This window comes from Canis aureus, chromosome 7 (genome assembly GCF_053574225.1).
Source record: "Canis aureus isolate CA01 chromosome 7, VMU_Caureus_v.1.0, whole genome shotgun sequence".
Taxonomy (NCBI): domain Eukaryota; kingdom Metazoa; phylum Chordata; class Mammalia; order Carnivora; family Canidae; genus Canis; species Canis aureus.
Window position 1 is genome coordinate 60043159 of NC_135617.1, and position 27870 is coordinate 60071028.

The 27870-nt window shown below is 54.8% G+C and overlaps 2 protein-coding genes across 6 annotated transcripts in view; one reads left to right on the plus strand and one right to left on the minus strand.

Moving 5' to 3' along the window:
* Window positions 1–25473, minus strand: TMEM63B (transmembrane protein 63B). 3 transcript variants are annotated; one of them, XM_077903868.1, is made up of 25 exons: window positions 25459–25473; window positions 25017–25148; window positions 17984–18166; window positions 17620–17699; window positions 17328–17369; window positions 16281–16371; window positions 14809–14846; window positions 13757–13899; window positions 13596–13647; window positions 13023–13131; window positions 12035–12105; window positions 8637–8717; window positions 8056–8179; window positions 7360–7493; window positions 7076–7213; window positions 6815–6968; window positions 5551–5657; window positions 5218–5304; window positions 4954–5019; window positions 3573–3735; window positions 2899–3004; window positions 1743–1910; window positions 1321–1436; window positions 1059–1139; window positions 1–802 (listed from the first exon to the last, which is right to left on the minus strand). In XM_077903868.1, the coding sequence occupies exons 3-25, from the start codon at window positions 18140–18142 to the stop codon at window positions 611–613; spliced, it is 2502 nt and encodes an 833-aa protein (XP_077759994.1). In that variant the 5' UTR covers window positions 18143–18166; window positions 25017–25148; window positions 25459–25473; the 3' UTR covers window positions 1–610. The 3 variants fall into 3 exon arrangements, with proteins under 3 accessions (XP_077759994.1, XP_077759993.1, XP_077759995.1); XM_077903867.1 differs by lacking the exons at window positions 25017–25148; window positions 25459–25473 and adding an exon at window positions 24244–24382; XM_077903869.1 differs by lacking the exons at window positions 17328–17369; window positions 25017–25148; window positions 25459–25473 and adding an exon at window positions 24244–24382.
* MRPL14 (mitochondrial ribosomal protein L14) overlaps window positions 23610–27870 on the plus strand; it is a 13795-nt gene continuing 9534 nt past the window's right edge. The window contains exons 1-2 of one of the 3 annotated variants that reach the window (XM_077903871.1): window positions 24536–24588; window positions 26034–26122. In XM_077903871.1, the coding sequence (XP_077759997.1) occupies window positions 26086–26122 (37 nt within the window). In that variant the 5' untranslated portion in view covers window positions 24536–24588; window positions 26034–26085. Of the gene's footprint in view, window positions 23765–24482; window positions 24589–26033; window positions 26123–27870 lie in introns of those variants that run through there. The other 2 variants (XM_077903870.1, XM_077903872.1) reach the window with 2 other exon arrangements.

Sequence of the window (27870 nt, forward strand, 5' to 3'; positions counted from 1 at the left end):
TCAGAGCTTTTCTTTTCATTTTTATTTTAAAGGAAAAAAAAAAAAACAGTGCAAAAACCCATTTTCCAGTGTCAGCCATGCCCACCCCCCACCCCTAGGTCACGTCCCTGGCTGGGGGCCTGACTCTTCCCCCCTCCACTCTGCAGCCCCTCCCCTCTCATGCAACCCACAGGGCTGGAGGCTCCACTTCTCTGGAGTGCCAGGACCCAGGGGGCTTGGGGGGAGGGAAGAACTAGGAGGGCAGCCCCTGGTCTGCCTGCCCCACCCAGGTCTCCAGCCATGGCACCAGGTACCCCTCTTGGCTCTCAATAACCCTCTCCTGACCACACTACTCGCGTGGGGGGCACTGATCTGGGGAATCCTGTCCGCACCCCTCTTTGCCCCGGGTCCGGCTCGGGGCTCTCCTCACTGAGGTTGGGGGGGGTCCCTCCCTCCCTCCATGGTGGGGGAGAGTGGTGAAATCCCCAGGTTTAAATACCTTAATGAAAGCAGGGATGGGGGAGGAAGGGGCTTTAGATCTAATAAATTATTAGCGTTTTTTTTTTTTAGTGTCCGTGGGGGGTGGGTGGGGTGGGGGGCAGGGCGTGGCCTCCAGGGCCCCTCCCTCCCCTTACTGGTGAATCTCATTCTCTATGAGGCTGTCCTCATAAGACTGGAAGTCTGTGTCCGTGAGGCCATCAGGAGGCATCAGCAGCTCCTCATCTTGGGACGAGGACAACGGGGGCTCATCCCCCGAGCTCCCGGGAGCCCCATCCCCATCCCCGTCCACCTCTGAGTCCTGCAGCACCTGAGCGATGTATTTCTGGAGGGCAAAAGGGGTAGAGGGTGAGGAGGGACAGCTGCACCTCATGGGGGGTTCTCAGGGCCTCCAGGGAGCAGGATAGTGATCCCCCCGCCCCAGGAGGGGTGGGCAGCCCCCTCAATGAAGCCAGATCTTTCCCTGGCCCCCTGGGGGCTGGAACAGGCTTGACTTTCTGGAGGACTGATGGGACCCCTGGCTTTGAGTTGAGCCTCGCTGGCAGGCTCCTCCCCACCAGGCCACCAGCCAGTGTACTCACCGCAGATTTCGGGACAGCGGCAGCAGTGGGGGGCCGACCGTTGCTTCTGGGGTCCACGGCATCTGTCTCTGTGTGCTCAATCTTGGGGAGCCCAGAATGAGTCAGGGAGTGGGGAGATGTCCTCACCCTCAGCCACGAGCAGGACCCCGTGCCTTCCTGACACCCTCACTGCCCCTGCCCTCAGCTCCCACCCATCCCCCTGCTCCCCTGTACCCCCTTGAGCTTCTGCCCTCAGCCCTCCCCTGCCCCCCTCGCCCCACACCTTGTAGTTGTGGGCACTGAGGTATTTGAAGTGTCCGAAGCAGACGTGGCAGAGACAGATGACGATGGTGATGACCAGGACCACGAATGTGAACATGGACGTGGGGGCTAGGAACCCTGGGGTGGGGGGGAAAGGATGGGGCTGCTACCTCTCCTCTGGGCACCCCCTCCAGGGGCCCACCACCCCACGTCTGCCACCTTCTGAAAGTACTCTTGCATTCCTCTGTGCTCTGGCCTGACCTGGCTTCTCCTGGGCTCCTCGCCTGTGACCCTTGGGCCATCACGGCCCCTCCCCTGGCTTGCTCTGCCTTGACTCTGGATGGAGCCCCCCCTCCCCCCCCCCCCGCCCACCTCCCCCCCGCCCGTCCCTGGTGCTCCGGGAGGTGTGTGTGGATGGCGGGGGGGAGGGGAGGTGGCCCTCACCCGTGCGCATGGTGGAGAAGAAGAGCAGCCAGAAAAGGCAGAGGATGGGTGCGGCCACCACCTGGTTCACAGCCCCTGAGTGGATCTTCTTGTCCAGCTTGGCCGGCAGGTAGGCGTAGTAGAGATTGTACCTGTCTACCAGGTGCTTCAGCAGCATGTACATGAGCCCTGGGGGAAGCCACATGGGCCCTGACCTCGGAACCCGTGACACCGGACCTGTGTGCCTGTCATGGCTCATCCTAGTCCTTCCAAGACGGCTGGGGGCTGGCTTCCCTCCTCTTGCCCCAGCCCCCAAACAGGACAGAGCCCCAGCCTGTCACAGGATCACACAATGTCAGTTTCCTCAGCTTCCCTACTTCGTTCCGCGGCCCCTCAGTGAAAATCCTATTAGAAGTCTATTCATATGAGTCAACAAGCTTCTCCTCGAAACCCTTGTTTTTTTCTCTACCCTGTCCCTTAACAGATGGGCATAAATTAGGTGGTAAGTTCTGTTTTCCTGGAGGCTTAGGGAATGGGAGCTTCTGAATGAGGACAAGGAGGTTAGTTTGGGAGTTTGGAGCCTTCAGCAACCAGGGAGGGTGGTTAAGAGGTTAGGATGTTATGAGGGGGAAAGCAGAGGGCACCAATGGGGTGACAGGTGCAGGGAAACTTTGCTAAATTTCAGAAGGAAGAAGGGCTTGTTCAAGACGCACAGCTTAGCTACAGTGGGGTATCTCCACGAGTGGCAAGAGCCCAACCCCACCCTGGAATCCAAAGGTCTTTCCTGAGCATATGGGATTGTGTCCAAGTGTACCCGCAGACCTTGTGTAGGTGTGAGTGTGTGTGGGCGTGCGCGAACACCTCTGTGGGTATGTGATGTGTGTCCAAGTGTATCAGTTGAGTGAAGGCACTTGGTGTGGATGAGTATGGCCATGTTGGGGTGACTTTGCCCCACACAACAGCACAACAGCTGGGGCCAACCTGAGCTGAAATGGTTTTCCCCCTCCTCCCCCCAGGCCAGGCCCCAGACTGAGGCAGGGACCGGGCGGGAGGCCCGAGGGGCCGGTCTCCCAGCCGGGGCCCTGTCCACTCAGGGTGGCCTTCCTTACTAGAGTGAGGCAGGTGAGGTCCTGGGTCCCCCCGAGCAGGGCCCAGGTCCCGGCGCGGCGGTGCCTACCGAAGGGCACGATGATGGGGCAGGTGATACTGTAGGTCATGACCACCGTGAAGACGCACATCATCCAGGCGTAGGCTGCGCCAAACTGGAACTCGTAGGCCTGATGCTGGGGGGGAGATGGGCAGGAGGGTGGCTCAGGGAGGGGAGGGACAGACTGGAAGGGCGCAGGGCAGGTGGGAGGGGGCAGGCGCCTACGAATGAAGCCATGGGGGAAAGGAACCCGATATCTAGGGTGGGGCAGGGGAAAGGAGATGGAAAGAGGGGCTGTGGCTGAGATGGGGTTAGGGTGGGTACAGTGACGGGTCATGGGTGAGGGGAAGCTGAGAGATCGGGGGCTGGCAGGTGGGTAGGCCTGGGGATGGGATGCCGAGAGCCTTTGTACGGGGTTAGGGCGCACAGACCCTAGGTCTAGGGACCCGGACCTCCCCCAACTCCCATCAGAACACTAGACTGTCAGGACTGGCAGGGGCCTTCAGGGTTGTCTATATTGATCATCACTGCCCATACGGGAAGGCTGAGGCTCCAGACAGGAAGGGGCTAGCGCAGGGCCACGGAACCGGGTCCCCCAAGTTCCAGCACCCCTGAGTCCCCACACCCTAGCATGGCTGCCGCTGTTCCTGGTTGGGCCCACCAGGGGGCGCTGCGCGGGCCGCGGCGGCCCCAGGCGGCCATACCCGCTTCACGTTGCGCCTCTCGGCGGCAGAGCGCGCCAGGCAGAGCCGGATCATGTACATGAGCAGGCCTGGGATGCGCAGCAGGTCCATGGCGTTGCCGATAAAGGCTGAGGCAATGACGTAGTTCACGAAGAAAGCGCCGTTGTCGGGCAGGAACACGCACCTGCAGGCACCAAGTGCTCCAGCACTGCACCCTTGGGTGACCCAGTGGCTGCCGACCCACTGCCGGCACAGCAGCACACACCTTCACCCTCGACGTGCCTCCCTTCCTGGGGACACCCCAGCTCAGCTCTTAAGCGCCCGTGTCCCAGTCCCCCCAGGGTGTGAGCCCCAGGAGCAGATGTCAGATGTCAACAGACACCTTCAATGCCCTCGGTGTGAGCTGATACAATCTGAGAGTGTGAGCCCAGGAGGGGTCTCCTAGAACTTGTACCCTAGGAAGACCCATGGAGAGTGCTCCAGATCCCTAAGGCCACCAGTGTTCAGGGTATGACTGCCTGAGATCCCCACAGACAACCCCCATGAGACCCTCAAAGACCCCTACGGGTGTGAGCCCTAGGAATACCCAGAAAGTACTCCCTTCGACCTTAAATTCATTCACAGTTACCCTCCAGAATGTGAGCCTCAGACACCTCCAGAACATAAGCCCCACAGACCCTTCTTCAAAGATCTTCAGGGTGGGGAGCCCAAGAATCTTTGTCAATGCCTGTGACCCCCCAAACGTGAAACTATCATAGATGGCCTAAAGCAAGACCCCTAGAGCTTGTGCCCACATATATAGCCATGGTAAGTGGCCCTCCATCCTCCTGACCCCAAACAGCCTCACTGGGCTTCCCAGGATAGGTACCCCATAAATACCCCAAGTATGAGCCACAGAGTCCCCTGTAAATACTCCAGAGTTGTAAGCCCAAGAGATCCATAGATACTGAAAGGTATCCATGGATATCCATGGGCTCCAGGGACCTTCAGGGATAACCCCCAAGTCACTCCCAAAGTATGACCAAGATCCTATTACAGACACCTATTCAAACCTCTTGGGTGAAACTTGACTCCTAGAGTGAGCCCAGAGTACAAGCTCTATAGGCTCTCACAGAAATCCCCCAGTGTGGGTCCCAAAGCCCCCAGTGTACCCTGAAGGTGACCTCTAGAGGGGTTCCCAGAGAATGAACCCCAGCACAGACCCCAGGGACACTTCCATGTCCACAACCGAGCACTGTGATGTAATCTTCGGGATGACCCCCACCACACCATGTGAGTACCCCCCTCCCTGCCCCCCGCAGCAGGGTGGGAAGCTTTGCAGCACCCTCCCATGGGGGAAGGCGGTGTCTCAGGCATGCCCACCCGTCTTCTGGTCTCTTTCCCTGGGGCCCAGGTCACTCACTCAAACCGAATAGCTGCCTCAGCCAAGAATTTCTTGTCAAAGAGCCAGCGGAAGAAGAGGTCCAGGCTAGAGAAGAGGAGAGGAGAGATCTGTGTGAGGGCCTGGAATGGCCCAGAACACCAGGGGAGGAGTTGTCTAGTCCATGAGCCTCTGGGGATGCCCCCGCAGACATGGGTCCCCCAGCTATGTAAGGGAAGTGGGAGCTCCCCTTGCTCATCCATCCACCCCCCAACCCCAGCTCCCATCCCATCCTCTGCAACCCACCTGCTCAGTCCCAGCGAGGGCAGAAGCAGCACCATGAAGATGAGGAAGGTGTAGCACTTGTGCATGGTGGTCCTGTTCTCCCCGGAGCTGAGGCAGGGGGCACGGGGCTCAGGTCAGGTGAGCCAGCCCCCCTGCCTGCTCCACCAGCCAGTATGGTGTCCCAGGCTGCTCTGCTGGGATGGGGGCCTCCTGGTGGGAGCATGCTGGCCAGCCTCCCTTCCCTGACAGCTCTGGGACTCCCTGGGGCAGGGAAGCCAAAGGGGCAAGGGCTGCCCAGTAGGGATGACCATATACCTAGGAGGGCCAGCGTGCAGGGCGTGTGAGGCCACTCACCGTGTCCAATGAGCTTCGAAGAAGGCTGAGTAGTAGACAATGGTGGGGAGCAGGGCCGAGAAGCACCACAGCAGCAGGGTGGGGAAGAACTGAGTGATGATGGGATTCTGCAGAGGGGCACAAGGGGACCTATCAGGTGGGGGCCATCTAGTGGGCCCCAGTCTGACTGGCTTTGCTTACCTGCCCCCTCCCCTGCTAAGCCCAGGCCCCATGGCTCCCAGGGCCCCGTGGCAGAAGTCCAGAACCCGTGCAGGACCGAGGCGAAGGTGGGAGCCGGGGTCATGAGGACCACTGCAGGGTGAGTAATGCTAGTGGTTAGAATTTCCTAAGTACCTCCTAAGTGCCAGGCACAGATCCTGGGCTTTACATGTGTGGATGTCACAACAACGCTATTACCCTCCTTTACAGATGAGCGAACTAAGGCAAAAAGAGATTCAGTAGGTTACCCGGCTCGTAAGCAGTGGGGTGGGGATGTGAACCTGGGCAGACTGGGTCTGATATATTTTGCTCTTATCACTCAGTAATTTTCAAACCGTCTGACTTTGGACCTTGAGGCCCTAAGGAGGTATGCCATGTGCATGGCAGGAGGGGTGAGGGAAGAGCTGGTGTAAGTGACCCTCACTCTACTGCCATCTGAGCAGACTTGCTTTTCCACACAGGGTTTCATGTAAAAGTCTGTTCAATAGGGATGCCTGGGTGACCCAGCGGTTGAGTGCCTCTCTTTGGCCCAGGGCGTGATCCTGGGGTCGCAGAATCGAGTCCTGCATTGGGCTCCCTGCATGGAGCCTGCTTCTCTGCCTGTGTCTCTGCCCCTCTCTCTGTGTCTCTCATGAATAAATAAAATCTTAAAAAAAAAAAAAGTCTGTTCAATAAAGGCATCAGAATCTAAGTTGGGAAGCCAATAATGGAGTCTGAACCTCCATTCTTCTGTCGGGGAGACGGGGTGGGGGATGAGGAGAAGGGGCTTGTCTGAGGTCACATGGTCAGTTAAAACCGGCCCTGGGCTCTCTCTCTTCCCAGGTGTCTCTCTAGGTGTGTGCAAACCCACGGGTGGTCTTGCTAGAGGGAAGGCAGCACGGAGCTCAAGGGATGTTCATAGGGGGCTCCGCAGCCCATGGTTGTGTGGGAATTCTGGGTGGGGCTGGGCTGGGCTGGGCAGGAGGGCATTCTGGTTTCCCCCTAAAGAGGGATTCGAGGCCTGGCATCTGTATCTCGTGAGCCAGCATGGAGGGGTGGGGCGGGGCGGGATGGGCACGGGCCTCACATTGAGGTACTCCACGGGCTTGGTGACGTTGAACTTGTCCATAGTGGTGATGATGATGGCCGGGGTGGTGAGGAAGAAGAGGAGGATGAAGAGGACAACATTGATGACCAGGCAGCGCAGCCACCAGATGAAGCCTCGGATGGAGAGGTGTTCCCTGGGAAGGCAGGGGAAAGGGACACCTTGGACCCCCCCTCTCCTCCCTGTACCCGCTGAAGCCAGCAGGCCCCATGAAGCCTGCCCCTGCCACCCTGTTGTGCTCACCAGTAGATGTTCTGGGGGTCGGGGGCATAAGATACGGTCCAGTTGGAGATGTGCAGGGACTCGCTGCAGGATGAGGAGCGTGGCTCCCCGCGGCAGGTGCAGCCCTGGCACTTACACACATTGAAGTCCTTCAGGATGCTGGGGGATGGGCACTGGTTACTGTGGCACCAGCCGCTGGGGGCCCCCCTGCCAATAGCTGGCCATGAGCGCAAGGACCCAGGACCCCCGGCTGGCTGGTCACCGGGGGGCAAGGACTGGGATGGGCAGGCAGGGCAGGGGCTCACATGGCGGTGATGGTCTCATTGTGGAAGGTGACAAAGGCCATGCCAAGAGGCTTCTCGTTCACCTTCTCCTTCTCCCGCTTGTAGTCCTCCTTCAGTTTCTGTTCCAGCTTTGTATAGTACTCAATGGCCTCCACCTGTCGAGGGCAAGCGAGGCAAGGGCTCTGGGCAGAGAGCCAGGCTGGTCCCCGGTACTACACCGCTTTCAGCTTTCTATGTGTTAACCCTCCTGACAATCCCAAGGAAGGTACAATTAGCCCTGTCTTAGGAAGAAACTGAGGCACGGAGCAGTCAAGACACTCGCCTAAAGCCACAGAGCTGGCAAATACAGCACAACACTGTTCTCTTGACTGACCTCTTCTGATTTGGGGCTTGAAAACTTGGCCACTGTTGGGATAGGGACAAACCCAATGGGGGAACTGGGGCTTCAAGGGCTGTAGGAACAGCTGGGGGTCTGCTGAGGGAGGTGCTGCACTCTGCTCTCAGTCCTGGCCGCCACCCACCCTGGCATGGCCTTGCCTGCTCTGGGAGTCTGTTTACTTTTGGTTGTTTATCTGCAAGGGCCGTTTGTGTGTGTTCCTGGGGGTCGTGGGACATACACCTGGAGTGTCTGCCTCTACTGTGACCTGTCTTCCCAGGATCTGTCCGACTCCTCCCTATACCCAGCAGGAGCTCTGGCGGCCAGAGATCACCTCATACCTGCTCACAGCCTCGCACCACACAACAGCAGAGGTGGCCACAGGGCTTGGGGTTGATCATGGTGGGGACATTCTCCTTGCTCTGGAGGTTTGTGAAGTAGAGCTTTCCCCGCTCGGCCTTCTTCCTGTGAGAACCAGGCGCCCAGTCACCCGCCGCCCAGCTGGGACTGCGAATGACTGGAAGGAAGGGTCGGAGCTTGGCTCAGGGGTCATCTAGGTCCACTCCCTAAGGACAGGGGGGTGAGCTTGGAATGCATGGTTCAGATATGTCCCCATTCAAGAGTCTTCCCACCCATCTCTTGAGGGCCAAAAATTCTTCCTATGGTTTGACCTAAATTTCTTATACTGTAGCTAGAGAAGGGGATGTCCTCAGATGAGGTGGGGATGGTGGACACCTTGCCTCTTGCAACAAACTCGAATCTCCAGGGCTTGCTCTTCCCAGAGCTGAACTGACAGGCACTCCAGGGGTTGAATTAAAATCACATGCCCTGGGAAAAACCTGGAAGGGGAGCCAGGTGCCTGTGGCAGCCAGGATGCCCTCCACAATAGGCAGGGGTCCCTCCAGTGTCATCCCCCCATTACCTCTCTGCATCGAGGAACATAAGGCGAGCCACATTGTAACACGGGCGAGCTTCAAGAACCGTGCAGTTGGGATAGGCCTCCCTGAAACACAGTCCACCATCATCTTCTGCAGGGACTCTGCCCAACAGCGCCCCCTCCCGACTTGCAGCCGTGACCTCATCACCTTTAAGACCTACATCCCCAATTCAAGCTCCCTCTCTCTGGTCTACAAATATGGGAGTTCCATATGAATAAACCTTTGAAATTCTTCCCCATGTTTATGTGAGTAGCGGGAGGAAATAGGAGGGCACGGGGACTTTGCACACTCCTTAATGACCTGGGATGACTGTATACCTGTGTGGTGCTAGGGAGGCCACGGCTGGGGGCTGATTCCATGTCCAAGCTCTAAACTTCCAATTGAGAGAAACTGTTTCTACTCATGGGTTGTTCTCTTAACCCTGTTTCTAGAATACCTGGTTACAGACCAACACAGCCTTGACCATGAACTGACTACAACTTACCCATAGCCCAGTCTACAGAATGACTCCTGCCCCAAGACTGACCAAAGACTGATCCTGAACCCTGACCTGAAACTGACCCTTTACCTGGATCCAAATCACCCATAACCTAGACCCAAGACTGACCTTCTAACCCTGACCTGAAATTGACCTTAATCTTGCCTTGAAACTGAGCAGAGGGAAACTGTGACTCTCAGTACTGGTACCTGGCAGGACTCGAGAGGTGCTTGTTGATGGAAGGAGCAGTTCCTTTTTACTTTTCATCACACACTGCTCCCTCCCTGCTCTCTAATCTAGACTGAGCCACATATTTTTTTTCTTAAGATTTTATTTATTTATTCATGAGAGACACAGAGAGGCAGAGAGACAGGCAGAGGGAGAAGCAGGCCTCTGCAGGGAGCTTGATGCAGGAAGACCTGAGCTAAAGGCAGATCCTCAACCACTGAGCCACTCAGTTGTCCCTGAGCCTTGTCTTTAAAAAAAAAAAAAAACTTTTTAGGGGCACGTGGGTGGCTCAGTTGGTTAAGCATCTGCCTTTGGTTCAGGACATGATGTCAGGGTCCTGGGATTGAGCCTCATGTTGGACTCCCTGGCTTGTGGGGAGTCTGCTTCCCCCTTCTTCCTCCCCCTTCTTTGTTCCCCATCCCCCCAAATGAATAAATAAAATCTTAAAAAAAAAAAAACCTTTTAAATAAAGAACCACCAAGTGTCACAGAGGTATAAGATCTAGTTCTAAAGTGGACCATGCAAATCCATGAGAATTTGGAAACTTCAATCTGGGATGGGGTCCTTGAAATGCACTGTAGACCTTTTCCCTGTTGCTGTGTTGTTCCAACTATTTTAGGGTTCTTCTTCAGAAGGACCTTCAGCCCTGTGGCAGGCTGAGCCCTCATTCTCACCCAACTAATCCCTAACCCTCTAATCCCCACCATGCAGGCTTTCTGATTTTGCATACAGGATCTTCCCTAGTTCTGCTGGGGCAGCCTTCCAATCCAGACAGACCCCCAGACTTGGATCACAAACCCTACTCATACATCACCATACATCAAGCCTGGGCCAACAGCTTAGACACAGTAGGTGCTCAATAAACATGTGCGGAACGAATGGATCAATGAGATGATTGCTCCCTGATACTCAACTCCTTGGGGATATTCTCCAAGCTCCAATTAGGACTATAGTCTCCCCCACTCCTGTTCAAAGGCTGACCACTAATTTTAATCACAGTTTGCTTCCTAAACGAAACCACAGACTGACCCCTGAAACAGAAAGCCTCAACCATGAGCTCCCCACAGGTACCCATCAGGTCTGGTATAAAGTAGGTGTATGACAAATGTGTGCTGAATGGATGCTTGGTTAGCAGGGTTCACTTCCTCATGGCATGCAGGGCCCTGTCAGAGACCCCCTGCCCACCCCAATGTTTCCCCAATGGAAACACACCTCTTCCTGACTCTACTCTGTTTCTCTCACTGCTTTAGTTTTCTTCTTGGCACCTGACCCTGCTTGACATGGTACCTATTACTCATTCATTTGTTTCTTATCTGCCTCGCCCACCAGAATGTGAGCCGATGAGGGCAGAGGCTTTTTCTTTTTTTGTTTACTGCTGTAACCCCAGCTCCGACTCCGGTGTAGGCACATGCCAAGTACTCAGTAAGTATTTGTTATTAAAGGCTTACCAGTACAAGCTGACAACTGATCCCAACAGGACGGTCATATTAAGATGTCGCCTAATTCTGAGCACACACTGTCCTTAATCCTGACCCAGACTGCCCCCTAATGCCGATCACAGCTTGGACTCCAGATAGGATCCCAAGTCATTCTCCTACCGACCGAGGATGATCTAAATTTGATTTCTGTTCTTTAACTTCTATGAGGGTCTGGCCTGTTTCTAATTTGTTAATACTTGGGGTATAGAAGGTGACAATAAATGCATGTGGAACAAATGAGTATCCATTCACTATTGCGGATCACAAACCACTCATTTACCTGCAACAAAGGGATCTGTGATCTGAACCTGACCAGAAACTGACTCTCAAAAAAAAAGAAAAAAAAAAAAAGAAACTGACTCTCGATCCTGTTCTGATCCAGGCCAAATGACAGTGGATCTAGACCTCACTGAGTCCTTGATTCTGACCACCAATGTCCCTTATCAGGGCCACTGGCCAACTCCTAATTCTGGTCACAGACCGACCTCAGACCAAACTCTGATCAGACCTTGCATCAGCTCCTAATGCTAACCGCCACCATGTGAATCCCGTGAGTGCTCAATGATCTTTCATTTATTTCTAGGGTCCCAAGGCTCACCACAGTGACTTAGCCCTAATATTGTTTGAAAAAGTCTGCTGAGTGTACAGATAAATGTATGACAGGATCCCTAATCCTGTACATGCACTGTTCCAACCACCTGGCACTCCTGGAGATGTATACTCCCCTCTCCACAAAACAACTCCAGAGGTGAAAAGAGCCTCAGGGAACTTGTAGCTCAGGTTTTCAGGGCTCCCTCAGGACCCAGTGAAAACCAAGGAGCTCCCCTCTGCCAGTCTGCACACAAACCCCAGCATGTCACATAAAAGTTTGAAACCACACATCTCAAGGGGCCTATGGATCCTGGTCAACAACCCATGACCCAGTTCAAGCCAGGAGGGGAGATGGGCGTGGGAGGGGGTGGATATGACACACACTTTTCTCACTTTGCAAGTATTTCTTGTATTTCCCCTGTTCTTGCAGAGGCCTAACACCCAGCCCAAGTGCCAGAATGCCCTGGACTCATGTTATTCTTCTGTGTTCTCACCTCCACCCCCACTGCAGCCCCAGACCTTGGTGGGAAGGCGTGAGAAGTCTGAGGGGCTGGATAGCAAAGGAGGGCCCTTGGAACCTGGGCTTGGGGTAGGAGTGGCCACTCACTCAAAATGCTTCTTGATCTTTTCTGACTCTGCATATTTGGAGATTCCATTGATGAAGAGGGTCCGCTTCACCTGGGGGTGAGAGGGGAGTGGGTCTGCCTTCCAGAGGAGGAGGCTTGAGAATGCTAGGAGAGTGTGGGGCACAGTGAGTTTAATGGGTGGGAGGAGGCCTTAGGAGTAAGCCAGGTACCAGAGAAAGCAGGGAGAGGAAAAAAACAAAACAGAATAAAAGCAAGCAAGCAAGCAAGCAGGGAAGAGTAGATCTAAATGAAATCAGGCAGCAAGCTTAATCAAAGAGCCATTTGGCCCCTTGATCCCAAAGGGGTCATTGAGGAACAGGGAAGGGGGAACAACTCTCTGATCCTTGGGCCATGAGGACTGGGCACAGTGGCTGGCATGGAGCGAGTGGTCTGTGCCGGGTCGGGAGATGAATGCAGACAGGGCACGTCACTGCCATAGCATCATCACAGCTGTTTCCTGAAGGCCAGGCACAGCATGGGTGCTTCCCACTGACCTTAGGAAGATTTTATTGTCTCATTTTATTTTTATTTTTTTTATTTTTATTTATTTATTTTTTTGTCTCATTTTAAAGATGAGGAAGCCAAGGCTTGGGGAGGCAACTTAACGTGCAGCATAGCATTTTTTTTTCTAAGATTTTATTTATCCACGCGCGCGCGCGCGCAAAAGAGAGAGAGAAAGAGAGAGAGAGAGAGAGGCAGAGACACAGGCAGAGGGAGGAGCAGGCTCCATGCTGGGAACCCAACGTGGGTCTCCAGGATCACGCCCTGGACCGAAGGCGGCGCTAAACCACTGAGCCACCCGGGCTGCCCAACAGCATAGGGGGTCTTGAGCTGCCGAGCCAGGCCTGGAACCCAGGTGCGTCCCCCGCCACCTGCCGTGCTGACACCCCTAGAGGCTGAGGCAAGCAAGGCCCGGAGGGAAGGGAGGAGGCTGGAGGCGGGCTAGACTGGCCCCCCTACTCCACTCACCAGATCGTCCTCCTTGTAGCGCATCTTGGAGGTGTGTCTACGCATGCTGTAGACGGTGAGCAGCAGGTACAGGAAGGCGAAGGAGGTGTGCAGCCATAGCAGGTTGTTCCTGGGTGTGGCACAGGAGTACATGGAGCCACCCTCAGACAACCTGCAACCTCCCAGTGTGAATTCAGCCTGGTACGGGGCCCCTCTCCTGCCACCTGTCTTCTGGGACTGACCCCCTTACAGGGCAGGGCCCATAGTCTGTATAGTTGAGGCCCCAAGATTATTTGGCTGCAGTTGAAATGTCCCCAGGAGGTCATCTCTTCCTGCCCTGCCTACAGGCTACACTGCCCCCCAATTATCCTGTCATCTTTCCCTGGCCTGTGGTCACACGGCTGCTTCTTTACCTGGGCATCCCCAGGCACACCCAGCAGACATCCACCTCCTCTGTCTCTAATCCAAGCCCTCAGGGCCCCACAGTCACCTCTGCAACCTCAGCCACCTCTCCCCCAGCACTCCCCTTGCATCCGTATTATGGCTGGACTATGGCGCAGACCCTGACCTCACCAACCGGCTTCCCAACCTTACCCTGATTTCAGGTTGGCAATGGTGGTTCTCCCGAAGCTGTAGGCATTGTTCTCTGGGGAGGGCAGGAAGAAGGGGAGGGAGAGGACGACACTGGGGTCAGGGCACGTGTCCTCCTGCCTCTTCTCCCCTGCCCCGCCCTCCCCATCCTGGCCCTCACTGACCCAGCAGGTCCCCTGAGAAGTTGACAGGCAGCACGATGCCCACAGAGAGGACACCCACGACGACCAGCAGCCCGATGATGTGCCGCTGGAAGGACAGGTAGTGCACAGCATCGCCCCCACATTTGTCCCGGATCTCATCGTCCCTGCAGGCACGAGGCGGCAGAGGAGCCAGGTGAGGACCCAGGCAGCAGAGGGACCAGGGTTTGCCTGCCTTGCCCGCCCCCACCCCATAGCCACCCTAGCCCCTGCCAGTCTGGCAGCAGTATGGGGGTACAGTGGGTCTCTGGGCCCCCTTTCTGGGAGGGGAGGGATGAGAAAGGGAGAGGGAAGGCGAGGGAAAGGAGGAGAGAGAGAGAGGAAGGGAACAGGGGCAAAAGGGAAGACTGCAGAGAGATGAAGAAAGTGTGAGAAAGGTTGAGAAGAGAGGATATGGAAAAGAAGGGTGAAGAGGAAGAAAGGCAGGTTGATGGGGGAGGGAGGACCGTGGTTGGGGACGCAGTGGTGCCTTATGGGTGCTGAGAAGCGCATACATGGTGCACCTGGGCAGGGGCCCCAGGGGCTGGGGTGAGGGCAGTGGCAGTGCTGACCTGTCCGGGCTTCCTGCCTCTCTCAGCGCTCACTGCCTGCCTGCTGCACTCTGGCTCGATCTCCTGACTTCTGCCTGCTGGATACTGGCTCCTGCCTGTGGCTGGCTGGCTGCTCCCAGCTTGCCTGCTGCCCCCACCCGCTGGCTGCACCCAGGCTCTGAGGTGGGGGGCTCCAGCCTCTGCCCTCATGGGGTGGCAGGGGCGTGGAGAGCCGAGGGCAGAGCGGGCCCGCCAGGCAGGGGGCAGCAACACAGGAGACTGTGGGGTAAAGTGAGGCCAGCTCGGGGGGAAAAACAGAGGCCAGGACTCCAGGGCCTGGCCTCTTGGAGGAGGGAGGAGGGTGCTGGGCTGGCTAGGAGCGCTAAGGCCTTCATAGCTGCTGGCCTCTGGATTTTGTAGGGAAATGACAGGTTCTGAAGTTTCTCTGTTTTCTCTTTCCTTAGAGTCTGAAGACTGTTCACTTACTTTATCCTGAAGATGGCTGTCAGCCAGGAACAGAAACCCTGGAGGGACAGAGGGCTATCAGGTGGAGTTCTTACCCCACCAACCCAAACCTTCCCCCCCCCTTGAATCCCACCCATCCCTTCCTCACGATCACCTCCAGGTTGGGGCCCATCTTGGCATAACTTCCACAACCCCCCAAAGAAAGTAGCTCATTCCAGAGGGGTAGAGGGAAAGTGCTAGCCCTCAAAGGAGAAAAGGACTAAGGCCAAACTGGCCTATCTGTGGATGCTCATGCTCAAAGCTGCAGGTCCCTGCAAAGAGCCAATGGGGCAGTGAAACCAGAGGAAAGCTTGAAGCCTTGTGGGTCAGGGTAAGGATGGGTGGGATTCAGGTTTCTAGGACGGGCAGTGGGGACCTCCAGACCTGTAGCTAACAAGAAGAATTTGCCAACAGCAGAGAGCAGGCCAAGCTGCCTGAGTTCCTGCCACCTTTCTTCTAGTACACACCAGAGGGACCAGACCCCCAGTCCCCTTGAGCTGCAATCTCCTATCCTCAAGACCCCAGGCCTGACTTCAGACAGAGACCCCACTGAGAGCAAGGTGGAAATATATGGGGGAGGGGTAGGCAGAGAGAATCCTCCTCCACCTTCCTTCCAGGAGAAGGTCCAGGCTTAACACAGAATTGGGGAGAGAGGTGCTTTCCAGGTAAGATGCAGGAGTGCTACCTGTTGCCAACATCACCTGAGTCTGGGGAACCATCTGGACACCTCTGGTGGGCAGAAGTGATACCTTTGCTTTGCTACTTACCAGTATGAGTCCAACTCAGGAAGCTGACAGGCTTCTTCAACTATGGCTCCTATAAGAACTGCTGTCCCCAGGGCCCCCAGCCCAAGTTGGACTGACTGGGGCCATCTCAGGGCCTAAAGATTAGAGTTCTGTCCAGGACCCTGATCCTGACAGGATGACAGGGGCCAGGGAGGTAATGCCAGAGTACTGGGTCTGACATGAATGAGGGTCTGGGCACTGCTGTGAACCACCAAGTACATGCCTTGTCTACAGGGGCCTCTGGCACTCAGCTCCCCTCTACAACTGGCCCCACCCAGCTAGGACTACCAGCTTGCAATCTCTGAGCAACAAAACGAATTCTAGGTTTTGCTACTTGGGCCAGAAAGGCCTGTTAGTACTTCTAAAACCCTGTCTAAGGGAAAGAGGGTCCTTGGGATTAACTGTGGAGACAGGCACAGAGTTCCACGTGGGACAGAGTTTGGGTTTCATGATGTTAGGTTGGTGCTAGCTTGGAGGTTAGAATGGAATACAGACCATCCAAGTTTGGGTGGTCATCTTGTGGCTCTTAGACAAGCATTGCCCTTTGCTGAGGAGGTCACATTCCATAGGTCCTGACTCTGTATCACTGGAGGTTAAGGCTGCTGAGCCTCCTGCCCTGGAGGAGGAGTGGGTGGGTAACAAGTCTGCAGGAGGCAGGATGGCACTCACATTGTCTCTTTGGTCAAAGTCGACGGAGCTGGAGACAGACGTGAGACGCTCATACCGGTCATGACTGTCCCCGTGCATAGCTGAAGCCACACTGGAGGTGGGGGAGGTGAGAAATCAGAGAGCTTGGTGAGTCTGAGCTCTTGGGGAGCAGGTCTGAAGTGAGGGGCTCCCACTCCAGAGCTCCAGGGACTAGACAAGGCACAGAAAGCGCAGAGGCTGAAGCGGGGAGGAATGATTGCCTTCTCCCTGCCTCTTTCCTTCAGGGGACCTGGGGTGAACCAGTGCAGGTCAGAGAGTGAGGGGAGGAGGGTGTCTTCATCATCACCCCCTGGAGGTTGAACTAAGAATAGGAGCAGGGCCTGCAGTTCTGGAGCTGACCAGCAGGGGACGGGAGAGGAGGGCAAGAGAGCCAATATTATAAGCACAGGGCAATGGGGTGCTGAAGTAAAAGGATGGATTAGGAGAGCCCTGGTAGGGCTTGTGGGTATTGGGGGCTGGGTGATGTCTCTCAGGGGAGTCCCTACCCTCCCTCTGCCCTGACCCCAGCAGCTGCTGCAACTCCAGCGCCAGTCCTAGAGACAAGAGACCATGATGTGACACAGAAGGCCAGACTCCGGGCTCCTTGGGAAGCCCCCCTCCCAGGCCTCCAGAAGGGGTGAGCAGGGAACCCTGAAATACGAAGAACTAGTTGTTAGGGGATGGCAAGCCACTGGTGACACCCAATCTTGTCTCTGTGACCAACAAGTGAGTGTTCTATAAGTGTCCAGGAGGACAGTCCCTCCTGCCCAGCTACCCAGAGAGCAGGGCATGTGAGGAGGGGCTTCTCCCATGCTTAAAGCCAGAGGGAGAGATGGGGGAGTGAGGCAGAGACAAGTTGGGGAGCCCCTGCTCTGCGAAGCACACCGCCTGCGTTAATCCGAAACATGAGCCTGCAGAGGAGAAAACTGCAAAGAGAAACCAGTAACTTGGCAGGAAGAGAAGAGAAGCATGAGAGAAGAAAAGGGAAAGCTGGTTTAGTGGGGATGAGGGGGCAGGTGCCCCACATACTATTCTTGTTCCACTCGCTCCCTCTCCTGCTGCCGCCGACGCCTGGGGACAGAGAACAGACAGGGTTAACAGGGGTGGGGGAGGGTCCCTGCAGATTGGCAAATGACAGAGGCCCAACAGTAGGCCTTCATGTTCCCTCATGTCTGCTCTGGGACTGGTCCCTCTTCATCCCCCCAATAAAGGGGGATGAGAGAGGGCTGGTTCTTTCCTATCCCCGAGGAATGAGTGTGTGTGTGAGTGTGTATGTGAGTGAATGAGTGTGTAGGGCTAAGGGAGAATCCCAAAGTCTTACCTGTCAGCATCTGTCACCAAGGCCAGCCGCCCATAGTCCCAAGCCACTTTCCGGAGGATGGAGAACAGGAACAGCAGTGCCTGAGGGCAGAGAGAACAGTTGGCAGGTAGACAGACTGTCCGCCCAGCAGACTATCCAGGAGGGCAGTGGTAGAGGGGCTAGGATCTTGTCTTACAAAGGGATGACCCTGGCTTGGGTGAATGATCAGAGGCCAGGCTTTTTGGTCTGGGTGATATGGACCCCTCCTGCAGTTAAGCCCCAGGGAGTGAGGGTCAGGTGGAAGAGTGGTTAGAGCTGCAGGTGTTAGCTAGCTGCGTAGAGGGTGCAGATGCTAAGTGGGGGGTGATGGTGTGTGGGCACTCACAAGGAAGCACATGAAGTCAAGAGCCAGCACGGTGGGGACACCCCCGAAGGGCAGGCCCTGCAGGACGGTGCTGCGGATTCGGGCACTGTAGCAGTAGTCCTTGGGGTTACTGTTGTTGAGGGCCGTGGTGCCCAGAGTGGCCAGAAGGAAGGGCAGCATGGCTGCTACTGCCGCATGGTCCTCCTGGGCAGAGAGCGCAGTGGTCAGCTGGGCTGGTCCCCTCTTCCCTTCATGGCTCCCATCATGAGCATGAGGCGAAGGAGTGAGGGCAGATCACCCGGCAAGCCTGGGTGGGTGGAAGCACTGGCTTCTAGAGATAAGGGCCTGGGGAGGGGAGGGGTGAGTCACATGGATTTACCTTCATTGGCTGTAAGGCTGAGACCCCACCCTGGGTCTGGGGAACTCAGCCCAGATCTGGACTGGGGAGACTGGTTTTTCTAAGCTGGAAGTTGTGAGTCTCTAATGTCTACCTCCCACCACCTCCATACCACACACACACACACACACACACACACACACTTTCATGCTTGCTTTTTCTTTCTCTCCCTCTCTCTCTGTGTCCCTGTCTCTGGCAACTGAGTATGAGGGAAGATGGGGAGAGGTCTTAGGCCTAAGGATTCAAGGCTAAGAGGTGGGTTCTAGAGGCCAGGGGAGGATGAGTCAGGAGCCAGCTAGCTCATCCTGATCTTCTCTTCCTACCTCTATTAGAAAAATGGCATGCTTTCATTTGCTTAGTTTTCAACTCTGTTAATCACTTTCTCAATAAAATTAGCTTCTAAAAAAAAAAAAAAAAGAAAAGAAAAAAAAAAAAAGAGAGATTCAGCTTCAGAGCTGGCCCTCTGTGCTCAGGGTAAGGACCTGAGCACAGAGGGGTCAGAATGGGAAGTCAGTTAAAAAGTACACTTCTGGGTTTGTTACCTGCCTGGTCTCAGCTACTCCTGCCTACTCTCATTGCTTTTCTTCTGCCTTGGAAGCAGCTACACCCTCCTCCCCCCTCCAGCTTCCTCACCTCTCCAATTATCTCAGCACAGGGGTCACCTGAGTGGCATGAGGACTACAACTCCCAGAGTGCCCTGCTCCTGCCTCCGGAGCAGGGCACGCTGGGAATGCCGTGCCCTCCAGAGAGCTTTTCCATTGGCAAAAGAAGAGGGAGTAGGCGGGGGCCTCTTAGCCTGCCCCAGCCCTGGACTGCCAGGGGAGTAGCCTCCTGCCCCGACCCCAGCGCTGCCCAGGCGGTCCAGCCCTACAGTCTGGGTGGCTGGGGCGGGGAGGAGGAGGAGGTAAGGGGCAGCCAGCCCAGACACCTGGATTCTGGAAGTGCCTGGGGACAAAGCCTAGCAGGGCTCTGGGGAGGCTCCCAGGGTGGAGGAGACACATGGCCGAGGCGCTGCTGCCCCACCCGCGTCCTACTGGGGGGCCCCTGGGGGCCCCTTCTGCCGACTACACTGAAACTCTGCCTTGAGGCGGGGGTTCCCCAGGGAAGAGAGGAAACCAGACAAAGAGAGAGAACAACAAACCTAGAATCGGTGACTGTAACTCTGGAAGCAAAGCAACCTCCAGCCCCCTGGGGAGACTCAGAGGGTTTCTCCTGCCCACCCGATGCCTGCTTTTCCCCAGCCTCTTCCTAACACTTCAATTACAGGGCAAGAGACACCAGCTCTCAGATGGATGGGGGAAGCTCTGGTTATGTTTCACTCGGTCCCAAGGAGTCTCTGAAAAACCTGTGTTAGGAAGGCTAAGGTAGTAACTGCCCGGTGTGTTATGCCTGCCTCTTCTCTTCCAGGCCACATTGCCTTAAAAAAAAAAAAATCCCAGGGGCGCCTGGTTGGGTCAGTCAGTTAGGCATCTGCCTTCAGCTCAAGTCACGATCCCAGGGTCCTGGCTCTCTGCTCAGTGGGGAGCCTGCTTCCTCCTCTCCTGTGTGCTCGCCTGTACTCTCTCTCAAACAAATTTTTTTTCTTTTTTAAGATTTTATTTATTCATGAGAGATACACAGAGAGAGAGGCAAAGACACAGGCAGAGGGAGAAACAGGCTCCATGCGAGGAGCCCGATGTGGGACTTGATCCCGGGACTCCAGGATTATGCCCTGAGCCGAAGACAGATGCTTAACTGTGGAGCCACCCAGGCGTCTCTCAAATAAACAAAATCTTAAAAAAAATTCCAAAACCAAAAACCCCATTAATTTAGTGATTGCAACAGGCACCATTTATTGAGAGCCCACTGTTTCAAGAATAACACATACATAATTTCACTTAATCCTTAACAGTCTTGAGTTGGATATTATTGCCATTTTAAGATGAGGGTACAGGGGCTCAGAGAGGTTAAGTAACTTTCCTTAAGTCACACTGCTAATAAAATGATGGTGTTCAAACCTAGGTCAACCTCTTTTTAAAGCTAGAACACAGTTCAGGGCACCATGCTTTTCTCATGTGCCTAGAACAGTACTCTGTAGAACATGAAACCTTCATAAAAGCTCATTAAATGTTCCCTGGCTAGAAAACACCAGAGCACTGTGGGAATGTGTATGCTTAGGTGTGTAGATGTGTGCTGATGTGTCTATTTGTGTGTGTGTTGGGGGGAGACAGGAGACTGGTCTCTAAGTTGAGGTGTGTGTGTGGGTGTGCCTGGGAGGCTGGGTATGTAAACAAAAGGTGCATAGAACCCTGGGGCACCAGAGTTAAAGGTAGCTAGGGTCTCTGGTATTTGGGGGCCCTCTGCATTAGCGCCTCCCTCGTCAACTCCCAACTCCAGTGTACTCCAGCAATAAAGACAGTCCATTCCTACTTTTTGCCTGTCTTCCTAATTCCAAGGCTCCACCTGATGAGAATGCGATGGGTATTAACCCCTGAAGCGTCCCCCTCCCAGTCCTCTCCACACCAAAGGAAGGTGGAACATTCTGGGAGCTTCTATATTAAGGAGACCCCATAGGATGGGTGAAGGTCCAGGTAGATGCTTAGTAACTGAAATTATTGTGCCCATCTGCTGCCTCCCTCTTCACAGTCACAAAACACTCTTCCCTCCACAAGTGCATTGATCTTATTCTCCCCAACCCCGGCCCCTCTACACCAATAACCCAGGAAGGCAGGGCACACTTGCAGGATCAGATCACTGTCCCCACTTTACAGGGGAGGAAGTAGGGACCCAGGGAGGAGAAGCAACTCACTGAGAGGTCACAGGGCAGGTAAAGGGTGGAGCCAGGGCTGGTGGCTCTTCAGGCTGACTGGGTTACTCTGAGCTCCAAATTGTGAGGGCGGGGTTGCTGGGCTGAACTTCACCTAGGGCAGCTGTTCAAAGCTTTTCAGTGAGAGCAGCTGGGAGGAGGGAAGAGACTGAGGCAGAATATTTGCGGGGAGGTGTTGGGGCGGGGGCAGTTCATCCACTCAGCCAGCTGTATCCTGGAATTTCTCTAGTCCTGGAATTTAGCTAGCAGTGTGTGGAGGGTGGCAGAGGACTTTATTTCCAGCTATCTAAAGGTTGTTATTTTACCATTAAGAAGTGTGTGTGTGGTGAGGGTGGGGGGAGATTTCATTTAGGGCCTGGGCTCATAGGAAGGCAGTGAGGTCTGTAGGGAGGAGGTGATGATGGAGGCCAGCTCTGCTACTATGTAACCTGGGCCTCAGTCTTCCAAACTGTAGCAAAGAAGTATTAATATCCTTGTTCCACCCCTCCCAACTTCACTGGCCTGGCAAAAAAGTATCCACAAATGAGAATAAAGGTAGTAGGAAAAGAATGCATTTAAAAAGTATCCACAAGTGAAAATAAATATAGTAGGAAAAGAATGCATTTATCAAATACTTGTTTTACTCTGATTTTGTGCCAGGCACAGTTCTAAGCGCTTTACACATGTCAACTCATTTCCTCGCCATCAGGATCCTGAGAAGAAACTGAGGTACAGAGAGGGTACATAACTTGCCCAACATCACACAGCCTGTCTGTCGGAGATCCAGATATAGACTCAGGTAACTTGGTTTAAGTATATGCTCTTGACCACTGCATTTTGCTGCCCCGCCAACAGAGTAGCTGCTTCCACCAGGGGCCTGGGGGGTGTCAGCTACGGCTCTGGAGAAATGCCACACCCTATTTCTGTTTGTCTTCCTTCTTGCCTGTAGCTGCCAGACCCTCCACTCAGACCCTGTGGTTGTGATTTCAGGTTTCGAGAGAGGGGCAGATGACAGGCAACAGGGCCTGGTGGTTAAGAGTTCAGTCTCTAGGATGAGACAGATCTGGCTACTGACCTGGGCAAATTTACTTCACCACCCTGGGCCTCAGTTCTTTCATCTGAAAAATGGGAATAATTCAGTAGTGTGGTTGTTTTGAGAACGAAATAAGATGATTTATGTAAAACTCTTAATACAATTCAAGTCACGTGATGGATTCTAAAAAAATAGCTACTGTTATTAATAAAGTGTGGCTTTAAAGGGTTGGTTTAGTGGAGAAAAATTGGTCAAAATCAAAATAAAGGAAAACAGACTTTAATATAATAGAGCCTCTCACTCAGGATGGGTTTCTTGTTTAGACCCAGGGGCTCATATGGCATTTGGGACCCAGCCTCTAAGTGGCAGGGTGTGTTTCCAAACTCTTCAAACATACCCAATCCATCTGTAGCAGGTTGGAAAGGTTGGGGGAGCATAGGAGGGTGATGCTATGCTAGGATGGGTCAGAAGTTCAGAGAAGAGAACCTGTTATTGATCAACAACCAGGCAGGGTGCCAGACTCTTTACCTGCGTTATCTAGTTGATCCCCATGACAAATCATGTAAGGAGGTGGTAGTAAACACACTTTTATATTAAAACTAAGGTTCAGACAGGTTAAGTAATTTGTCAAGGTCACACAGCTAAAGAATGGCAGAGCTGGAATTTGAACTGAGGTCTCTAAGACTCTGTTACAATTGGAGAGAACTTGTAGAATGTCCAAAAGGGGGTTAGCTACCCTAGCTACCTTTAGCCACCCACCACTGGCCTTCTGCCTTGCTACATCCCTACCCACCCACCTACCCACAGGTCAAGCCTGAGTTGGGTGAGCCAGCAGCAGGCCCCAGCATGTGCCACCTGGAGCAAGCCAGGGCCTGGACCCTCTGGTGCCCTGGAGGACAGTCATGCTGCCAGCACATCAGGGCTGGAAGCCTGGTAGACACTCCCACTCCTCTCCTCACATGCACCTGCGAGGCAAGACTAAGGGTCCGACCTCAAGAGGGGCTGTGCACAACCTCATTCTTCCTGGGCCGACCCAGGGAAAGGCGAGAGGATGGTACTGGGTAGAGAAGCCAGGGCTCTCCTGCCCCCCAGGGAAGTGGAGTGCTGAGCCAACAGACCTCCCCCCAGGGGACCCTGGCAGGTGGCAGGCACAGAGCCCCAAGGGCAGGCAGCCCCTCTGACCTCTCCTCTCCAGTTCCCAAGTGTCCTTCTCTTCTGAAGAACAAGGCACCAAATCTTTGGGACTGCCCTCCCTAGACGGTCACGAAGGCCAGGAGGGACAAAGCGCGCCCCCTCCCCCCAACAGGGCCTTTGCCCCACTCCTGGTTCCGCGTCTGAATCCTTTCCCCACCGCACCCTCCAACGCAGGCCCGGGCGGCTCATGAATGAACTGCACTGTGTGGGGCGCAAGGAGAGGACACGCTCACGGGGCCAGTCGCCTCCCCGGCCCGCGACCAGTCCCCAGACGGGCTGGGGGCAGCGAGCGGCCGGCCTCATGCCAGCACCCGCAGACCCTGCCCTTGCACGGGCCGAACCGCTGCCCCGGGCCGGCTTCTGGGGTACTCAGCCCCAGGAACAGGAGAGAAGGTAAAAGAGACCGAGGGCGCTGGACTTGGCGACCCTGGGATCCAAAACTCGGGGGCGGGGGCGGCAGGTTCCCCCAGCGGCAGCGGGCTGGTGGGGGCGCAGCTGGAACCCTGGAGGGGCGCGCGGGGGACGCGCACCTGGACTGGGCAGGTGGGAGAAGGGAGGCGCTAGGGGGCCGGGGCCGGGGCCGGGGGCGGGGGGGGGCGGGGGTCCCACCCCTCGGGGTCTCCCCAGGGGTGGGGACAGACGGCGGCGCACATCTGGACCCTCGGCGGGGCTCGGAGGACTCGTGTTTGGCTCAGGATGGCGCGGGGTTGGGGGCAGCGCGCGGCACCACTGGGTCCCGCGGGCCCGGGCACCTCTGGGTCCCGCAAGGAGGCTGAAGGGAGGGGACACGCAGCTGAGTCCGGGGTTTTCTTTGGGCGGCGGTAGGATCCTCAAAGAAAAGAGAAGGGGTTGGGGAAGGGTCGCGTACTTACCCCCAGGCGCAGACTCGGCTCCGGCTCGGAGCCCCGGGCTGGGGCGGGGCGGGGCTGGGGGAGGGGGAGGGGGAGTCGCTGGGCGGCTCGAGCTCCGGGCTCCTGCGGCGGCCGCGGCAGTGTCTGGGGGAGGGGGAACGGGAGGAGGGAGGGGGACGAGGAGGGGGCGGGGCCGCGGACGCCCCGCCCCCCACGCCAGCACACGCAAGGCGCGCGCGCACGCTCAGACGCCGCTCGCCCGGCCGGGTCGGGCGCGCAGGCGCAGTGTCGCGGCCGCGCCGCGGGGGGAGAAGGCGGCGCTGGGCCGGGGAGGCAGCGGCGGGCCGTTCCGGGGCGGCGAGAGCGGTACGGCGGGGTGGCGGTGGGGAGTGGGCGCTAAGCTCCGAACTTCTCCTCCGCTCTCTTTCCTCCCCGCAGCAGGGAAGGCGCGCCCCCTCTCCCCCGGGGCTGGGTGGGAGGTTAGTGGGCCCCGCGGGGGCGGAGGGGCAGGGGAGGGGTCGCGCTGAGCCGGGGCGCCCCGTGACCCCGGTGACCCCGGCCTGACCCCGACCCCGCGGGGCCGGCCGCCTGCGCTCGCCCGCCTTCTAGGGGTGGGGGGCCGTGCTGGGAGGGGGGCTGCGCTGCAGCCTTGACCCGCGGCCTCAGCCGGTCGCTGTGCCGCGCGCGGCTGCTCGAGTTTGTCTGCTTCTCTCCGCTTCCCTCCCCTCCCCTCCCCTCCCCTCCCCCCCTCCCCTCCCCTCCCCTCCCCGTCTTCCGACGACTTTGGGACTCGCCTGCCAGGCGCTTCTGTGGTGTGGAGAGCCAGTCCGCTGCTTTCACTGTCGAGCGGATGCGTGGCTCCCCCGGCTCCAGGGGCTTCCCTGGTTTCTCATTTCACCAGAGGCTGCATCAGCCTGGGACTAAGCCTGGAAAGATGGAGAGAGGGGAAGGGAGAGGGAGGGACAGGCTTGTGTGTGCCTGTGGCACCCACGCAGAGATCGCAGAGGCACGCAGAGCACCACCCTGTGCACTGAATTTGGGGAAGGCTCTTTTCCTCCAGGCGTGAAGGGGGTCGGTCTGGGGACAAAGAGCAAGTCTTGCTTTCCAGAGTGGGCAGTCAGTGGACTTTGCCGTCCTAAGAGATTGGACTGAATTTACAAACAGGGTAACAGAAGGGCATGTGATGGAGTCCCGTTGGGTGACTTGGAAAAAGCTGGGAGATTAGGAGCTACTTACACCCCGGCTCGGCTCGGCTCGGCTGCTGGACGGAGGAGGAAGGGCATTGCCCACCTGGCTGTGTCTGGTTCTCGTGATTGGTCGTTTTTCTCTGCTGGCCGCTGGCTTTTTGAAGGGTTCCTTCAAACTGCTTGTGGAATGCCCCTGGGGGGTGTGACTTGTTGCAGTTCAAACTGAACTCCCATTCAAACTAAGTCCCATTGGTTAGCTGGGATCCAGTTTAGTGGATCATGGCCATCATTAAAAAAGAAAAAAAAAAAAAAAAAGGAAGAAGAAGAAAAAGAAGAAGAGATCACTGTGCATCGTACCTAGACCAAGTATTATTTCTTGATGCTTGCTTCAGGTGCACATACGGATGTGAATGTGTTAGGTGTTATACCCTAACCTGTGCTTTTTGTGTGTCACGGAAAACTTCAAAATGTATTGATCTTCTGTATCCTCCTGTTTGCTTTCTTGCCTTCCTCAGTCTGAATGTTCAGTCATTTAAACTGTACACGAGGATTCAGCACCCTGGGAACATACCGTAAAGAATAGAGTGTGTCTCTCTCTCTATTTTTTTTTTTTTTTTTTTTTAGGGAGATAACTGTCCAGGAAGAAAGACTGTTTACTCTTCATTCATGGAAGTTAATGCAATTTAAGAACAATCATTTTGTCAAGATAGGAGGTGGGTTGGCTTACTTGGGAAGGGTAGAAAGGAGTGTGGGGTGAAACTGTCTTTGGTAGACTTCCTGGTGGGAAGGGTCATTGTAGATTTGAATTCTGCAAGTTGTTTTGGGTAGGAGCAAGCAGTTTAGATGACAAGGAATCTACTCTTTTTTTGTTTTTGTTTTTATTTTTCTTGGATGGAATTGTCCATTCAAGCCTTAGAGCTTCTTGGAGGCATATTTCCTATGGAGCTTCTTGCTTATTGTGTTGATTTTGTGGTTGTAAAGCTGGTGTGATCCATTGCCAATAGCACTTGTAATGGAAGTGGATCTCTGAGGATCACTGCAAGGTATTTCTTATGTATCACTATTTTTTAATCTGAACATGTGGGGGATTCCTGGTCTATTTCTGTCTGTGCCTGATTAAGATTACCACATATTAACAGACAGAAGAGGGAACTTTTCAAAAACCCTGAAATGATAATTGAATCACATGCACTGTGGAATCCATGAAGAAACAGTGGCCAAAATAGTTTATTGTTGCTCCTGAATATCAGGGGTAAACACCTTGGCATGGAATTCATTTTTCAGGTGGCACTCTGTTAGGCACTGAACATTATTATTTATTTATTTATTTATTTATTTATTTATTTATTTATTTTTTATTTATGATAGTCACAGAGAGAGAGAGAGAAGCAGAGACATAGGCAGAGGGAGAAGCAGGCTCCATGCACCGGGAGCCCGATGTGGGATTCGATCTTGGGTCTCCAGGATCACGCCCTGAGCCAAAGGCAGGCGCCAAACCGCTGCGCCACCCAGGGATCCCTGAACATTATTATTTAGACTCTCCTCAGCATTTAGAATTTTAGATGATATAAGAGTCCTTTAAAACCTGCCTTGCCCCGTTTTTGTGTTCGGGGATCCACATAAAATGGATTTTCCTATTGTTTTTGTTACTTGGGTAGTTCTTATGGTTATGGGGGGACTAGTTATAAGTTATCTTTCATTTTATTTTATTTTTTTATTTTTTTATTTTTATTTTTTTTTTATTTTTATTTTTTTATCTTTTTTTTTATCTTTCATTTTAGAGGCTGATTTGTTTTGGGTTGTAGCTCACCCTCGTGCAATTGTACAGGCGTATTAGCAGTGACAACCAGTTTGTAAGAGAGGACTGATTCAGAGTCCAGCAATGTTGCTCTGGCTCAGATGATCCACTCTCTTGTTAAGAAAGGCACTAGGTAGCTTACTCTTTATTAGTGAAAAACAAGTCAGAGTGAGAAAGTCCCCATCAAAAACTTTCTAAAAATCATTTGTGTCTTTAGAAAAGGGAAGAAGCACTTCGTCATGTCTACTTTAGCTGAAAAACACTTTTAGGAGTGAAGAATCTTAAGACACACCCATGGTGCCTCCCTGAGAATTAGGGAGTGAAGCTCTTCTCCCTGGTCAGCATCCATGGGAACAGACTGCTTATGCTGCAGACCTAGTCCCTACTGGTTAATTCAGAGAGGGATTCCTCACTTGAGGATGACCCCTTTCTTGAAGGAAGCCAAAGCATTTTCATTTGCATGCTTCATTGGTCTTCCCTAGGACTCCTAGTTGACAGAGTTTCTGAGGCGCCAGAGGATGGAAGTCAAAGAGATGTGCTTTCCATTAGCAGCATCCTGTCTTTGAGACCAGGGGCTCCTCTAGGCTTTTCCTTTTCTCTACTGCCTGCCTGCCCAACTGACATCTCCATAAACCCGGCTCCTTGCCACTGGCCCAGTAGAGG